The sequence below is a fragment of the Mesitornis unicolor genome, unplaced genomic scaffold, assembly GCF_000695765.1.
Source record: "Mesitornis unicolor isolate BGI_N332 unplaced genomic scaffold, ASM69576v1 scaffold1806, whole genome shotgun sequence".
In the NCBI taxonomy this organism is placed as follows: domain Eukaryota; kingdom Metazoa; phylum Chordata; class Aves; order Mesitornithiformes; family Mesitornithidae; genus Mesitornis; species Mesitornis unicolor.
In genome coordinates this window covers 12533-30280 of record NW_010190030.1, presented here as the reverse complement: position 1 = coordinate 30280, position 17748 = coordinate 12533, and the positions used below count along the sequence as shown (strand labels likewise).

The 17748-nt window shown below is 43.7% G+C and overlaps 1 protein-coding gene across 1 annotated transcript in view; it reads right to left on the bottom strand.

The window, feature by feature from the left end:
• LOC104533333 (probable E3 ubiquitin-protein ligase HERC3) overlaps window positions 1-17748 on the bottom strand; it is a 40082-nt gene that overhangs the window by 13217 nt on the left and 9117 nt on the right. Inside the window, exons 2-12 of the mRNA XM_010186246.1 lie at window positions 12294-12453; window positions 10726-10802; window positions 9912-10133; window positions 7425-7516; window positions 6274-6404; window positions 5420-5580; window positions 4823-4899; window positions 3926-4050; window positions 3324-3383; window positions 878-989; window positions 332-521 (exon numbers count right to left, since the gene is read on the bottom strand). Coding sequence (XP_010184548.1) covers window positions 332-521; window positions 878-989; window positions 3324-3383; window positions 3926-4050; window positions 4823-4899; window positions 5420-5580; window positions 6274-6404; window positions 7425-7516; window positions 9912-10133; window positions 10726-10802; window positions 12294-12453 — 1407 coding nt within the window. The remainder of the gene's footprint in view (window positions 1-331; window positions 522-877; window positions 990-3323; window positions 3384-3925; window positions 4051-4822; window positions 4900-5419; window positions 5581-6273; window positions 6405-7424; window positions 7517-9911; window positions 10134-10725; window positions 10803-12293; window positions 12454-17748) is intronic.

Below are 17748 nucleotides of genomic sequence, written 5' to 3'. Positions count from 1 at the left end.
ACTGTAACTAACTTCCCATATATTACCTGTATGGCACATTCTTCATCTCCTCACACTTCGTGTTTAAAATTCAAATTTTATGTTTGGAATTCTTTTACATGGAAGCAGAGGTTTTGGAGGGAGGATTCCTTGAATGCTTTTGGTTCCCAGCTGCTTTTTAGAGGTGACTGCTTCATAACACAATACCACAAATAATGCCCAATTATCATTGCAGCCTTTGTAACAGAAGAATTAAACCAACACAAAAAGGTGACTGGAAAACCTAAAGGTAACATTTTGTGTCCCAGCTGGATGCTGAGAGCAACACACACCTTAAATGCCAATTTCTTACCAAGAACTTTGCTGGGATTGGTATCAAGGCGCAGAATAGCCATTGCTAGAGGAAGCGTTAACGTGATGTAATACTTGGAGTCCTGGAAGGGTGGGAATTCAGGGAGGATCAGATAGATCCTCATTGCCTCCACATCTGGTGGTGAGCTGGACAGCTGAGGAATCAAAAAGCTTTCAAAGCTCTTCAGTATCTAGAGGAAAACAAGACAAAAGGTGGCAACTTATCCTGGGTGATAGAGCACCTACAACGTAGATGATGTGTAAGACCTGATGAAATGGAGCACACTCAGAATGGGTGGACTTAACAGCATCAAAGTACTAAATATCATGAGATAAAACCTCTTTAAAAAACAAGCCTCAGAGACATTTTGAGAAGGTGAAAAATCAGCCCAGGTCAATGGAGAAGTATCCACTCATGCCATGAAGGATCTGGCCTGCAGATATGCAATACAACTCTGCCCCAAAGAAGCTGCTGTTATTTGCATGTTATGGACATACAAAGCCTTTATTTGCCCTCTGAATACCCAAAACCCCAGAAGTGCAATACCTGGTCTAGGAGAAGGGAGTGCTGAGAGTTCATCAGCTTCTCAAACAGCACTCTGGTGGAGTTCAGATCGATCCCTGGGATCTTTGGGCTGGTTTTAAAATGTTCATCGATTCTTTAATAAAAAAATCCCAGACAGACAGGTGTAAGTTTAAGGAAGAGACACCACTACCTGTGTATTGGCATGGCCTGAGAGCAAGCAATGGAGAACTGACCTCTAGGGAATTACTCAGACTAGAAACCAAGCAGAAGTTGGAATCTTCTTGCTGAAGACAAGACAAAAAATTCTCCCTTCTGAACTCCTCTGGGCCTTGGTTAGGGTTGGGATTCTTGCAGAGAAACACTGATTTCCCCAGGACTCCTTCACTGACCTAAGAGACTGCCTAGGCAGGCTGGGCTGCTTAAAAATATTTAATAAATGTACCTATCATATGTATTGGAATCCTCTACACTGTCTTCACATACACTACTTTATAGCAAAATCTGCTTAATTAGACCCAATAAGAAAAGGAAGGGTGATGCATAAGAAGTCATTGACTGCCAAAAAGGAAAGATCAGATGAGGGGCTTTGAAAGAAAACAGGGGAAGACATTCAGAGTAGCTTTTTGGCAATTCCACTCTCAAATTTTCTACAACCAAACAACAACCACAATTAAAACATAGCACAGCTGAGAACAGTCTTCACATGGTTTTCAGCTACACAAACATGTGCTGTCCTTTCTGCTGTGCTTGAAAGGCTGTCATTTGCTCAGGCTACCTGTGTAAGAGGGATAGCGAAGGCAAGCCTGCAGAGGACAACACTAACAGCCAAATCTTGCAACACCAAATGTCCTGTTCAGCGGGTAAGTTACTTAGCTCAGCATCTAAGGCATGATCTGCATCTGTGGCAGAAGCTCTCAGCACCACTGAGTGCAGTAAAGCTGCACATAAAACCTTGCAGCTGCTAGTAAAATAAAAGGTCATTGCTACAATTGCACTGACCTCAAGGATTTCCCAAGTCTGTCACTACTCATCTGAGACTCTGGTGTATTAAACACCCTGAGAGCAAAGGTAGCTACTAATGACAGGATGCAGTTCTCAGTTTGCTGGTGCAGCTATAACAACATGACAAGCTAAACATAGCCTGCTGTAGTCGAGCAGCTATTTCCATAACAGCAGAGGCACCAGGCTGGAAATAGCTGCTCAGAGTCACACTGTGGTAGAGCGCTTCAGGCTGTGATGTGCAGAAGTAGCACTGGAGCACGCCCACTTACACAGCCATGGAAAAGCTGTCTTTCCATGTAACCCTGTGTACCATAAAGCTGTACTGCAAACAGGCCTATACGGCATTAGGATACTGGAGGGATATACTAGGGTATTTCCTTCAAGTGCACCATGACATAAGGCTTCACATAGAATGGTTAAATACAGCCTTACTTCAGTGTACACTGGATTCAATTTTTTTTTTATTCACTTGGTCAAAGATGTTCTGTAAAAGTGAAGTCCTGCACTAACCAAGACACCATATTAAAGTGGAAGCAGAACGGCACTGGGGTGATGAAGTCACAAACTCCGCTCATTTCCACATTCAAAGGAGACGTGCGACTATTTACAGTGACTCAACAAGTGTCTTAAACTGACATGACATAACTCTCCTGATGCAGTAACATGCTGCCTGGGCACAGCACATGAGAAGAAACCATTGGACAAGCAGAAAAATACAATAATGAGTAAACTGTTATCTTTTTCAAATTGCTCTTGGAAAATATTACTCAAAGATTACTCAGAGTAACTAAGCTTTTCTTCACCTAGCTACAGGTCATTTACTCATCACACCACCATAAAAATTTATCTTCCTCCTCATCTTATGCTGTTACCTCCCCAACATTTACAGACAGAGCCAACCCACAGCCTTTGACTCAGCTCTGCATATTACATCCTTGTTACCACCTGCTGTTGGTTACACCCATCTGAAATTCCTGCTTTTGTTAGCAGGAGCACAAAACTTTCCACAACTGATGTCACCTAAAGAGAAAGTGCCTCCATGCTGCCCCAGATGTGCTTTTCAAGAGCAGCTTGTGTTGAAGTACACCTCCACACGCACCAGCCTCTACCAGCTAGCTCAGCTGGGTAAGAGACTATTCAGATACCTGGCATCACTCACTCCTCTTAATGTCATATGCCTATCCATCTCTTTTAAAGATGCTGACATTCATTTAATAAGGAAAAATAACAGCTGTGACAGCTCCAAGGAACCTGTGCCACCTACAGCTACACTCACCATGCACTTTCTTAGACCACTTGCCTTCTTTGCCCAGCTCTGACCACTCACCTCTTCAGTGGACACTCTCTGCCCCCCATCTCCTGTCTGATCAGAGAAATCAAATCCCACTGCAGCAGGGAGTGAAGTAAAGGGATTCTGGTCTGCCCCAAGCAAAAGCCATACTTCTGGACTCTGTTGGCCACTTACTTTTTCTCCAAGAAGCTTCCATTCCAGCAGGCAGCTGAGGACAGTATCTGAACAACATCACTGTTTGGAAAAAAAAAAAACCAGAGATAGAGGTTACAAACGCATGTCCCAGCAAATCTCTTCAGCTATCCTCCCTTCCTTCTATGGGAATCAATCAGGATCACCTCATCAGAGGCACAGAGGGTAAGTGGTTCATTCAGGGCTGTGTAACATCCCTCTTCGAAAGGAGGGATGTTAGCAGTGCCTCCTTTCCACCTACTCTGCCCTTCTCATGACAGGCGCACAAGGGAAGGAATTTAATCAGTCTGTTCACAAGTTCTTGCTGCTTTTCATGAACTCTAAGCACACAACGAAGGACAACTTTAAAATCCATTTCCCACCCACCATTTGCAGTGTTCTGAGGCAGCCTCAAATTCCTCTGGTTTTGCTTGGAAGCTCTAACCTGGCAGCCTTGCGACTGACAACTGTCCTCCCCTTGGAAATGACCAAGAACCACACTTGAAAAGGCCGCTAAATTTCAAGTGAAAGCGTGGCACGGAAGCCAACAAAATTATTTAAATAAAACTTTCAACAAAAGGCTTGTCCAGTGCCACAATACCTACTTGACAGAATTAGAACTGTTCTTTTCTAAAAGCTTTTGCCTCCAGACATCTATAGTTTCATCATTTATTAAACAGGTGTAACGTGTTTCATTTATGGTCCGGAAATCATCAGCAGGCAAGGAATTCTGTGAGAAGATACAGATTTCAGCAAAGACAAGGCTTGTAAAACAATTCCTTCTTACTCATAATCTCTGTTTTCTATTTATAACTGATAGCTCCCTTAGTGTGGTCTCTGAACAGGTTTGGTTAGGAAGCTGTGGCATTACTAAGAAGCCCAAAAGGAAAGGCATGGAAAAGTATTGGAAAAAACATCATCATCAAATACATTTTCAAAAAGAGGAAAAGAATAAAAGAACCCAAGATATCACTTTCTTAAATGTATCAAAGCCCTCTTAAATACCACCATATGTAACTACAGGCTTAGTACGTTTCTTCTAGACCTACTTCCATGCCTCAAAAGTGTATGTCAAACACTTCTTGAAAGAAATAAGAAGACAGAAGCGGAAAAACCAGTTCAACATTCAGCTCTCCATCCAGCATCTCTTGACAAAACCCCAGTGTATGTGGTCCACAGCCCTACGTGCAGACCCCAGTGCCTCAGAAGGAAAGCAGCCCCTCATTTCCAATCTGCAAAGGAGAACGGACTCCCCTCCCTGCTGATTGAACTGAAATAAGTGTCTTCCCAATAGCTCTTTGACGTGCAAAGAAGGCAACCTTCAGCCACTCCTAAAAACCTTTAAAACCCTGTAAAAAGCTGTCATCATCGGTAAGGTTTGTAAGGCGGAATGGACCCCATAGCAACACTTCATTTTCAGGAGATATTATCAAAACCAAAAAATGCACTGTGAAGGCTGGTAAAGGGGTAGCAGACTTGAGAAAATAATTTGTTTGGTTTACCTCGTATTTGGAGCAAAGCACAAATGTTTGGTCTCCTCCAGAGAAGATATGTTTAACAATGTGATATTTACAGGCGTCTGTTGAAGAAAGAGACTCAATTGTGTTAGAGGTTGATGGATGCAACACCGTGTCATTCCCCCCACATTGGCACTGCCAGTGTTTCAGGTTTTACACTACAAGGAGCACCCAAGTCCCTTGAAGGCCAGGCTGAAACCAGTTAGAACTCAAGCACTGTACCACTTCCTTGAGAGAAACACGGGGCCTGGCAGGAGGGAAAAGCTGTTATTTTTAAACTGCATTGGGAGTTTTAAAGAGAAACCAAAGCTCTCAGAAATTATTATCAGTACAATTTCATGAAGGCTCAAGATCACCAAATGTTGAGCTCTGCCATGAAAAGAGAAAGGGAGAGGTCACACATTATCAGAGAGAGCAAGAGGTCACCCAGTAATTTCCACAGTGCATTTGGGACAGAAGCATGTGTTTCTTTTGCTATTTCAAGGACTTTAATAGAACAATGTCAAGATGTCCTTAGACAGCCATACGTGAAATGAAATAATTTATGTCCAATTGTGACTCCAAATCACGCGCAGTACGTACCAGGTTTCCCTGAGAGTTGCCCATTGTGAGCTGCCCAGTGACCCTTGACGGGAGAGGGACACTTAACATTGCAAGTATGCCCCATTCCCAGCTGGCCTCTTGTTCCACAGCCAAATGCATAGATCATTCCCGAAGAAGGCACAAAGGCTAAAGTGTGATGTCTGCAACAGAGATGGGTACAAAGTTTGGGCCTTCTTTAACAATTAGAAGGATAAGAACAAACAAACAAACAAATGCAGTCTAAAACTTTTTCTCAGTTCCCCTAGGCCAGAAGCTGGTGCAAAGCAGCATCTCTACAGTAGCACCAATGCTCACTTTTTGCCACCTGATGGCACCAGTTTATGGAATGGAGCTCTTTAGGTGGAAGTTGCAAAGAGCACTGAGTGCCAGTGAACAGCTGCCACCTGATGGCACCAGTTTATGGAATGGAGTTCTTTAGGTGGAAGTTGCAAAGAGCCCTGAATGCCAGTGAACAGGCTATCAGGCTTACACAGGGAACTGGCTTGGTCATTTGCTAAGCCTGTACCTATCAAAAGGCAACACCACCACACACAGCGTTACCAATTCTCTTTTCACGAAAGAGGCTGGAAACTTGTGACCAAAGGTGCTGCTGCTCTAAAGTCTTGCTGAATTATTAAAATGGAAAGGTGTCTTTTACCAGGTTACAGCACAAGGAACAACCACAATTACAAAAACACTTTCTTTAGAGGGCCTTAAAATTCTCATGAGAAGTGAAATTTAACTGAAGTTTTGACACGCAGGATGCAGATGCAAGACTATGCCCCCTGTTTACGAGATTCAGTGTCAGCATTAATGTCCACCAAACAAGACTTCAGAGTGCACACAGGACTCACCTGCCACAAGCAATCTGGGATACTTCACTGCCCATGAGCTCAAGAACTCTTCGGGGGTTCACTTCATCATTCATGGAGTCGTGTCCCAGTTGCCCGCAGGAACCTGCACCGAACGTGAACACCCCTCCACTCTGTTAGCAAATCAAACAGCATATTCTCCATTTAGGGACCCATAACCCAGCAATATCTCTCTGACTGCAGTTTCAGTATGAGCCCAAGCTTAGGCAGAGATTGCTGGGGATTTATAAAGGATTCAGAAAAGAAGCTTGGGCTCTGCTAATGCACCTTCCAAATAGCTACCTTGCCACTCATGACAGACTGACAGAATTATCCTTAGGTATAAGGTATTAGGTATATATCTACACTAGTTCAGCTTCTCCTCTCCATCACCAGATAAATCTGCAACCCCAGAAGGTTTAAACATGGCTGAGTTGCGCCCGTTTCCGCAGTACTTTACACCCATCTCTGTCATCTGCTGATCAAAAGGACTGTGACCTTCTTCCTTGAACAAGAGCTTCTACATAACTGATTTTTACAGTGTTTTTCTGACAGGAATCCCTGTGTGACCTGTTTTAATTCATTTTATGGTGGAGAACACCGAGGCACATAAAAATGAAGCAACACCTAGGAATTGGCACAGGCAAGGCAGGAACTGAGCAGTGATCTATCAAATCCTAGCCCTCTCCTCTGTATCCTAAGCTAGACACTACAAAGAAACAGCAGGTTTGGAACCGAAAACCTCTTGTAAATGCTCTGAGGGACTGCTAATGTTTCATCTGAACACTCATTCATTTTGACTTGCATTTTATTCTGATGAATAAGATCACTCTATTTTTACTGTCCAACAAAATGCTATTTTCACCCCTTTGGATGTATGTCTGTTACTTTTTTTGCTCAAAGCTAATTTATTTGAGCAATTCACCTGAGTTTTACTATTCATTGTCACGGATCACTAACATCATCAAAAACAGCAATGTAACATGTTGGCAATGAATCTCAGAATAAATTATAAGACTATATTTTCTATTTAGTTTCTTTTACTGGAGTTAAATGGAATACACTGTTTCAATGTTCTTTTCTACCATTACCCAGGAAACCAACATGAAATCATCACGAGACAGCAGCCAGGGTTCCCAGGTGAGCATCTTTACCTTTGTCAGAACTGCTGTGTGTTCCTCTCCACAGCTGATGTAAACAACCTTCTGAGACCGCAACAGCTTCACGTGGCAAGGGGATTCTCGGTCTGCATTGAAGACAAAGAAAATAAAGGAGCTGTTTCACAAACACAAACCTAAATGTCTGAGAAAACCATTGGCAGTTTAGTTTTCAGATGTGGCCTACATGCATAATGGAAGCTTACCAACTGTGGGGGAAAAAACCATACGCTTGAGTACTTCACTGCTGCTTTCCTCCTCCAATTCTTAAAAGATTTGTCCTGGCTCAAAGAAAATTGTCCAGAACAAGAATGCAAATACTGAGACCCTTGTATGAACTCAACATGCACTTGGAATTGGAGAGCCTAGCTGCACCCACCTTCAGCCTCATGCTCCATTCCAGACTCCTCGCTGACAACTGCAAACATTTGTTTCCAAAACCTTGCTTAGAGCTTTTCCACACAGAACAATACCGACACGTGGGAGACACGAGCGCAACGCACAAGACAAGCTGAATCCTAAGGTGCACTTAAATGCCCAGCCTTCCTCCTGTTGTCATCCTTTAAGCAGAAGATCCTCCTACTTGCAAAGGCTAATCTCTGCCAACCGTTAAATGATGCTTTTCTCCTTCACTCTGACATTATAATCATTAAAAGTGGGTCTCCCAAGGATGAGTACACTAAGCAAGGTTACGTGTTTTACTGATATAAAAATAAAATAAAAGATAAGCATTTCCAGGAGCAGTAGGCACCCCAAAACAGGTAGATATTAAGGGGAGCTGCTGCTTACTTCATACCAACAAAAAAAAAAAATCAGGTTCTTACCTATAGAACTTGTCCACTTTTAAGACTCTCAGGCAAGGATTTGACAAGTGCTTTTTCTGGTTAGCAAAATGAAAATGGTCACGTCTTCATGGATTTAGAAATGAGAGCAGATTTTTCATTTACTTTGTTCCCTGTTTTAGCACTCTGATCTTTATTTTGACAGGAATGACACTTACTCTCTATAGCATAATTGTTTAAATAACAGTGCTGCAGACTACTGATGTCTGTAGACTTTGCTGTTCATGTTCACTAAGTATAATTCGCACTGTCTTACCATGATTCACTTACCATAAATATCAGGTATTTAGTAGTGTCATGTATTGAGGGTAGGCAGAGTATGACGCATGGCCAACACAGGCCCACAAGTAGATGCCTCTTACATATTCATCTCGGATTAGCCCCATGTGAGAGCAAGTCTCTCTTATATAAACTGCAGCTTTGTTGAAATTAGCAGCATTTATCTGCCAGTCTACATGGAAAGAACATGGCTGCTCTTACACAAATCAGCTCTAGCTTATGTGCAGTACAAGAGATTAGACCTGGAGCATTTTTGAGAGAACACAAGTTATGCAACAAGTCTTACAGTTGTGTTTCATATTCCTAAAAGTGTAAAGCAAGATAAAATGATGCATACAGCATTTGAGCACCCTTTGCTAAACTACACGTTGGTTTTGAGTAATGACTATAAAAAACATTTTTCAGTTGGTGGGGGGGGGTTGCCAAAATGCATCATTCTATCACAGGCACACAAAATGCAAGGTAACACTTTTCTCTTGCAACCTACAGTATTTATATACTACTATATTATGCAACTTAACATTTACAGATATATACAGCTCATGTACCACCCATGCAAAATAAATTATCCGTGCATGGTAGGTATCACATCCACACGGTAACTTGCCTAGATATTTAAAGCTACTCGGCAACTATGCAGGAAACTATGAAGAGGTTAATTTAAAGCACCAAAGAAAACCTTTCACACCCTTGCTTTTGCAAAAAAAGCTCAGAATATCTTAATAACAAGCAGGGGAGATCTGGGCTTTTCAGACTAGTGAGTGTCATATCCACTCTTCAGCCCCATTTATGAGCCTGTCTTCAAGTCTGTTGATGGCTCGGTTTCACTGAATATGGCCACCTGACAAAACCTACCATTGACCCTGCATGTCTGCAAAACTGTGCAACCAATAAACTAGACAACAATTTACAATGCTGAGATACTCTGTGTTGCCATCATTTTGCAGCATACAGTTGCTAGTCAGTCAAAAACATGTTGACAAACAAGGGGGTGGGTTCAGCTTGCTGTTCTACAGCCTTTGCTCCACATCAACTTTAAACAAAACATGGACAAAGATTTTTTGAGGAGGAAAGAATACAAGCACTTCCTTTGATGCCTGCATGTTGACACTCACATTTGAAAGATCTTTCTTTCTGACTTTCCTCACTTTGACTAACATCCACAAGGGGGGAAAAAGTATTTCTGTTCCTCCTAAGTATGAAAAGCCTGTAGAGTTCATCAGACTGTGCCTCTGCCCTCTCCTCCCAAAAGGAGCTGCTGAGGGTTACACGTCCACTCAGTAAAAATGCACTGTTAGTGCAAAGCAAGATACTAGGTCAAAAAAATCCATCCTTCTTTCACCTAGGGCCATCATTTTAATACCTCGTTCGTCACTTAGTCCCAGCTGTCCTGAGCTGTTCTTCCCCCAGCCGAACACAGCTCCTGAGAGAGAGAGGGCAAAACTGTGGGCTCCACCTGCAGCAACCTGAGCCAAAGGGATCCCATCAAGAGACTTGACACGCTGTGGACTGGCTTGGGAGGGATATTCTTTGCCCAAGCCCAGCTGGCCATAGTTGTTCTGCCCCCATGTGAAGAACTGGCCATCTGAAACAAGGAAAGGAAGAGAATAATGAATAAAAGCTGGTCAACAGAAAACCAAGGTTGTCAAAATGAGTAAGAACTGGTGCTGGGGACTTCGCTCCCACTCAAGACTCACGATGGAAAAATCATGCAAGATATTTCTTTGCTAAACTAAAAGCACAGTCTGAAGCCACCAGGAAAATAAACAAATGTGCAACTAAGTGCAAACTGCAACATCAGACTGCAGTAATTTAGAACAGCATAACAAAGAACAGTCCACATACTGCAAACAGAAGAGTGATAGCCAAGGATAATTTCAACACAAAGAAATTAATTACACACGTTTCTACATCAAGACGGAAAGCTTTTAAGTGTTCCTGCCATCATTCACCAGTGAGACAGCGGGTGGCCTGCGTGTAATGTTTTCTTTCTTGGCAGTATTGGCAAAGCTCTTCTTCAATATTAATGGCACCTGATCCATTTTATAGTCTCCCATTTGGCCTGAAAGCAGTTGGGTCAGGGATGTCCTTGGTTTATTATGCAGAAATATGCAATCTTGGACACTGTGCAAAATAACAGCACAAATCTTGGTAATAAATAATGACTGTTACAGTACCTGCTGCCAAAGCCAGGCAATGCCAGTTTCCACAGGAAACCTGCAGTATCGTCTGTTGGTTCAATTTCTTTATCAACCTAAAGAAGACAACACTATTTTAGATACTCTCCACAAATACGGTATTGCCCTAGGTCCAAATTATTATTTCCATTCAGATATTTGTTCTACACATATACATAACCTATGGTTCTGAAACTAAGGAACAGAGTCTATTTGTTCTACACATATACATAACCTATGGTTTCGAAACTGAGGAACAGAGTCATGAACATGATACAGATCCATACATAACAAATGCAAATCTGTGGAGACCTTTAGACACTTGACTATGAACTCCAACTATATTTCCTGCTATAACGCTGAATCCAGCCATCTGGAAATGGTGAAAATAGCTGCTTCTTGGTGTCTCTCTTTTTCAGGCATCGACATTTTTCATGCTGTCAGGAGCCTAGCAGTTCCTATGAGTTACAGTATCCAAACTTCTTCATCGCTTTGTACAGAGAATAACATGCCAAAGGTTCAAGTTAATCCACGAAAATGTTATTTTTAAAGTGGCACTATTACATTGACATGTGAGCCTGTCTCTCTCTGTTATATAGGAGCCACCTGCAAGTTAAGGACTGTTTTTCCACAGAGCCCTTCAGCTCAAACATTAATGTTTTGTGACTGAAACTCTTCCTTTAAATACTATTTCAACAACGACAGCCACCCTAGACAGATGTCCCAAACTTCTACTCTGCACTGGATCTGCAGTGGCAGACTGAAAAGAGACAGACTACATCTGTCATTAATGTAGCATCATCCAACACCACAAAGTACAAAGGGACCAGTTATCCTCATTATAGTGATAAGCTGAGACCTATCATCTGTGAACTGCTTTGGATGGAGGAATCTTGGTGTCTCCCACTGGCCTCTGCTACTGCCACCATCTACATGTCCTTGCACTTAACACGAGTAGTGCTCTGGCACAGACATTAAATAAGAAAATGAAGAAAACTGAGCACTACCCTAAAGTTTCTGAGCATCATTCACTATTCAGAATTGCCAGAGGCTGGTTTAGTAGTTTTGCTGATAACAGGCAAAACTGCAAAAGAGTTTCAGAGCTGAAGTGCCAGCTCACACAGCCATGTATTTTTTCCCCATTCTTGAAATGTATCTCCTTCCTCAGAGGACTGGGAGTCCTAGGGACTGGAATAGAGAGGGGTATCACACACAGCATTTCTATTTTTGGGTTCTACCTCATGAACCTCCTTGATCCAGACAAAACATAGTGGTATTTTTCACTGAGGAAGCTGAGCATGCTCCAATTTCCTTTTCTGGGCCCCAAGTACCCATGGGCTGAAGGCCCAAACCTCCTGAGGACTTGTCTGAGTCCCAGGGGGCTTAGGGAGCACCAGTACAGTATGGAAAAGGAGGCAGCATCACCCTTACATCCCTATGTGATAAGTGCCCAGTTACTGCCCCTCTGAGCAGTGCTCCACCCAACTCCATGCTGGGAGGCGAGCAATCCTTGACATGTCACCTCCAAGGAGCCGCCTTGAAGAAACTTGAACCTGTGAACAATTTACCTTGGTACCGTCACTGCATCTTCTATAGTGGTGAGGCCCAACTGCCCATCGCTGCCAGCACCCCAGGAGAAGAGCTGGCCCTGGTCACTGAGCGCCACGCTGTGAGACTCTCCGCAGGCCACGTGCACAATGTGCTGCCCAGCCAAGGCTCCAATTTGCTCTGAGGAAAACAGAAAACCTCTCTGGTCACAGGATTCATCTCACAGTAACATGCAGACAGCAGGTCTAGGCAAGTGTGTCTGTAAAGCCATTGAGATGGATGCACCGATTCCCAATTTAGTTTTAAAACACTTTCTGCAAGAGAAAAGCCCCGGGTTTTACTGAAAACATGTAGCTGCTGAGCTCTTCTGAAAGCCTGGTCTGTAAGTCACAGGAGAAAGGCAGGCAGACGTCCCCAAGCACACAGATGGCTTAAAAAAATCAGGGAAAACTATCAGGTTATTTAGGAACAGACAGACTTCCCAGATCTGAGGTTTTCTCACTCAGTTTTGATGTGGGGATCACCAAGGACCCAGACGTTGGCAGATCCTATAAAACTTATTTGACCTTCCACAGCTGTGATGTCCAATGAAGATGTGCTAGAAGAAAGCTAACTAACCCATCCACCCCGCTTTACTGCTCGATGCGTGAAAGCCTGGGTGTTACAACATCCCCCGTGCTAAGCTTGGAACACGTCTGAACTACTATTACTACTTATTAGCAGCATATTACTACCACTGTCAGACACTCATAAAAATGTCCCATAAAAAGGAATCAAAGCAAGAAGACTTTATAGAAAAATAAAAGGAAAAAAAATCATGAGGCAACAGAAATAGGTTTGACAACTACTCCTACAACACCAACAACCAAACCAAACCAGAGTTTTTACAAATGGACATGCAAAAGTCTCGTTTTTGCAGTAAAACATTGGAAATACCACACATCTCATGGGAAAACTCCCCACAAACCAGACAGAAGGAAAGTTGGTTTTCTTTTTCCTTCCCTGAATGATACAAATGTTTCAGGTAGATGAAGAAAGATCTCACCCTACAAGCCGCAAGGCAGTGACAGGTTGTACTGAAGCCCCTCTTGCCTGTGCCATGAGAAGGGAAGGGTCATGTCATTCTATGAAAATGACAACTCACATCAAGGGCATCCAGAAATCAGTAATGTACTTAGCAGCAAAAACTGCATACCCATCAATCTAAATGTCTCAGATGAATTCAAAAGGAAGGCGTCCCTAGGAGGGTTGGCCTTCTAAGTCTGGGAGTCAGCAAATGAGAAGGAGAAGGATCCTTAATGGATGTTATGGAAGAGAAAGGTGACAATTATTCGAGTATGTATTCTAACAGAGGAAATGCTACCTGAACATATGCTTCCTTTCACTCAAAGTAATTAATGGCAACAGAGGTGTAGTTGACAAGTAATACGCACACAAACATCTAGGACGGCTCGAGGACCAGGCCTTTGTGCTGTCCAGCCATGCTTTAGCCCCACCACTAATAAGGCCCTTTTCCCTGCAGCTCTTTCCAGCAGCACTAATTTCACCCAGTCCTGTTGCCAACCCCATGCAAAGGCACAGACAGGTTTTGAGGGCAGTAGCTCAATTTACACATGCAGTTTCCATGCTTGGGCCCAACTGCAGCCTTGCTTGGCAGCCTGTTTTATATTCATTTGCATATGTAATTGAGGGAGCCTATTTTTATCTGTGCAGCTGTAGGGGCTGGTCAAGGTCAATCACATACAACAGATAAGGTATCTCAAGAGCACACGTGGCTGTGGTCTCTTCCTCTTAGTCAGCCAGCAAGGCAAAAAAATACCCGCTGCAATATGTCTAACACACCAGCAAAGCTCAGCCAAGCATGCTCCTGTACCGGGACCTGAAGGTCCAAAACTAAAGCTTCTGCTGGAGAGGATCCCACCATCAGAAGAAAAGAAGGATGAAGCCATCCCCATCCCCACAGGAAATCCCTTTTGATGCATGAACCCATCACTTTGCTATGGGCTCACCTGCCAGGGTGCACTGAGCCTGGCCATTATCCAGAGTGCCTGAGCTCTTAAAACTGGTCACAAACTCACCAGCCTGCTCTTCTTCCAAAGCTGGTCCCTGCACACTGCCAAACACCCCAGGGGACAACACGAGCCTGACAAAAAGACAGATGCAGACAACATGAGAGTGTGGGGCATCCATCACAGAGATTTCCCTGGGAAACCAGTATTTGCCACAGAAAGTATATAGGTCTCATTTGCTGCAGGAGGAGTGCTGTGAGCTGCTCCTGAGCCATCAGAGCATCCGGGGAGGTGACAGAAGTGACCACAGATCAGCACCAGGAGCTGGAGGAGGCAGGACTCTGACCACTGCAGTACTGCGACTGGAGAAAAAGCGCCCTGAAAAGAGCACATAGTGAGGGCTTCACACACCGGGACATGGAGAGGACGTCCAGTGGGTATAGGAATTCAGAGCGCTTGCTTCAGTCCCCACAGACTCCATCTCAAGTTTAATTTGGCAACACAAACCTGACCTTGCTCTATGTGCCATCCCAGGGGACGAATAAATACTGGCTTGTTTTGAAAGGCTGCCCTGTGCCACTGAAAGCCTCAGTGACTGCACTGCTCACCCAAGGAGCAGAGCACAGCCTCACCTGGACCAGCTGGATAACCACAGACAGAAAAAACATGTCTTGGAGCTGAAGATCTTTGCCTTTAGAAATGTAGGAGCATGGCCCATCTCACCATAATACATTTCTCAAGACCCTATCAATCACAGCTTGTCTGCAAAGTCATGAAGAAATGTAAAGCCAAACAGTTTCAGTTTTACACGCTCACACACATCTCTTTCCAGAGATGGAGAAAAGCCAGCCTTCCTCTGGGACACAGCCTGCCCAGGCAGTCCAACAAGGGTCCCAGTTCACCATCAGGCTTGCCAAGCCACCGAATGTACCAGCTCCCTGCTGACATGGGCACTACTATCAAAAACATCTGACAATTACTTCTTTGCTGACCTCACACCACAATACGAGGTGTTTTAGTGGTTGGTATACATTTGTTTTAGATTCCAGAGCATCACCACTATTCATTCCTTAGCAGAGATGCACCACTTCACTGAGATGAAGGATGCAGAGGGTGAAGGTTGTTCTTAGTGTTGTGTCTTCAGTAACTGATGAATAAGAGCAGTCAAATGGCGCTTAATAGGCACAATGACATACAAAGCCAAGCAGAACAAAACCCTGAAAGCAACAGGGAAGGGCTGAAGGAGTTGTGCAATGCAGCGTTTCAACATGTCATAAAACTTTCAAAACAAACAAACAAACACAAAAAACCCCAAACAAGTTCCAAGAAGTACACACTGACTCAATGTTTTCTTTCTGAAGCCATCAGCTGTCTCAAAACAGCACCAATGCTTGGAAGTCATTTATTACCAGTTCTTCGTTATCTGCTGGAGCGCAAATTTTCATTTCTCCCTCTTGTCCTCTAACACACGGATCTCAACATAAACAGACATATCAAGGTTTGACTCTATTTGGTCTTAACCTTGTTGTATCTTTTCATAAAATACACATTGGACAACAGAATGAGGTCCAGGTCCAACAGCCCTGAATGGTGACAGGCCTGGTTCCCAGGACTGCTCTTGTGATTTCTCGCCTGGCAGTGGTTCGCAGGGACACCTCAGCAAAAGCTGAAGACAGGCGCTGTATGTTTCTGTAACGCAGCTTTCTGACAGTCAACACATTTAGGAGGAGAAAATATGACAAAAATCTTGTGGGGCAAGACAAGGACAGGAAGGGAACACTCAACAACTATGGTCATAGGCAAAACATTCAGCTTGAAGGTTGAGAAATGGCAGTAAAGCTGGGCCAAGGATGAAAACCGTCAAAAAGCCCATCTTCAGTCCTCGGCTTCACTATTTATAAACCAGGGCTTGTACTTTGTCCCCACAGTGTTGGAAAGCCGTAACAAGGTCTTCAGTGTCTGCATCTGCTGGAAGCACAAAGCACTCAGTTATGCTGCACTGATTAGGATGCATGGGCAATGAATGATTAATTAGCTTTCCTACTCCTGGTAAGTTTATCAGCGAGTTGGTACACCCTTGCTATGTATAACTTCCAGCTGCTCACAGGACAGGCTTTTGCCAGAGGACATGGCAGAATCCTTTGGCCATATGTGTACTGGGATGCACACCAACAGCACCAGATGGCTGCTACTGTCTGAAAACGACATAGAGAAACTACCAGCCCTGAAGTTACACCTTCAGTGGCAAAACCCGGATTTCTTCCCCGGTGAGAAGAAGCTGTGGCTTGGAAGAGTTTCAAGTTATTTCATGCTGCTTGGTGTCACGGTTTAGGCCCAGCCGGCAACGGAGCCCCACACGGCCACTCGCTCACTCCCTGCCCCCAGTGCGATGGGGAGGAGAAAATACGACAAAAAGCTTGTGGGGTGAGACAAGGACAGGATCACTCAACAATTACAGACACAGGCAAAACAGACTCAACTTGGGGAAAATAAAAACAATTTAATTTGCTAACAATCAAAACAGAGTAGGATAATGAGAAGCCGACTGGCTCAGCCTTGGCCACAGGCAGGTCCAACGTGGAGCCAGGGAAGCTTCTAGCAGCTTCTCACTGGGGCCACCCTTGTAGCCCTTCCCGCTACCAAAAACTCACCACACAAACCCAATACACTGGGTTTGGGCCATACCTGGCCAAAACTCCTCATTGCCTTCACAGCTTGACAATAAGCAACTTGGAGCATTTACTCATCTTGGTTATTGCCATCTGCTAGGAAAGCGGTCATAGACTCTCTAAGATAGGTGTCTTGCTAGATTGCGCGGATAAGAAAGAGATGGTGGTAGAAACACAAGGAAAAGGAGAAACAACTACTGGCAAGAAACCCCTCCGGGTTAAATGCTAGCAGCTGGCAAGTCTGAGGACAGATGAGCCAATTTATTCGTGTTGCCATGCTTGTTAATACAGTCCATGTCCACATTAAGGAGGCTTGAGTGCTGCGTATCCAAGATCTAAAAATCAGAAGCACGAGATACAACAGTTTAATGCATAATGCAACTGAATATTTAATCAGACACCAATAGCAATCTAAACTTCACCCATATGGTCTTTCTGTTCTCCACGTACTAAAAAGCCTTAATTCTCACAGAAAAGGAGCTGAGTTGTCTCCTTTTGGAGATGAATTACACCAACACATTAAACCAGCTAGTCAGGTGACACCAACAGCATTAGCACTTATGGAAGCCTAATCCAGCAGCCAAAAACTCCATGAAAAACCTGCTGCTGCTTTCAATGGGTACTATAGTAAAATGAGAAAACCACTATGGCCCAAACTTATCAGTCACCAGCATTTCCTTAACCCACTGTACAAAAAACAAGTAAGCAAGAGTGGATCACCAAACTCCCTGACAAGATGTTTATACATTGAGTAGGAAACTTCAGCTGACTGCCCAGTCTCCACCAGCACACCCTGG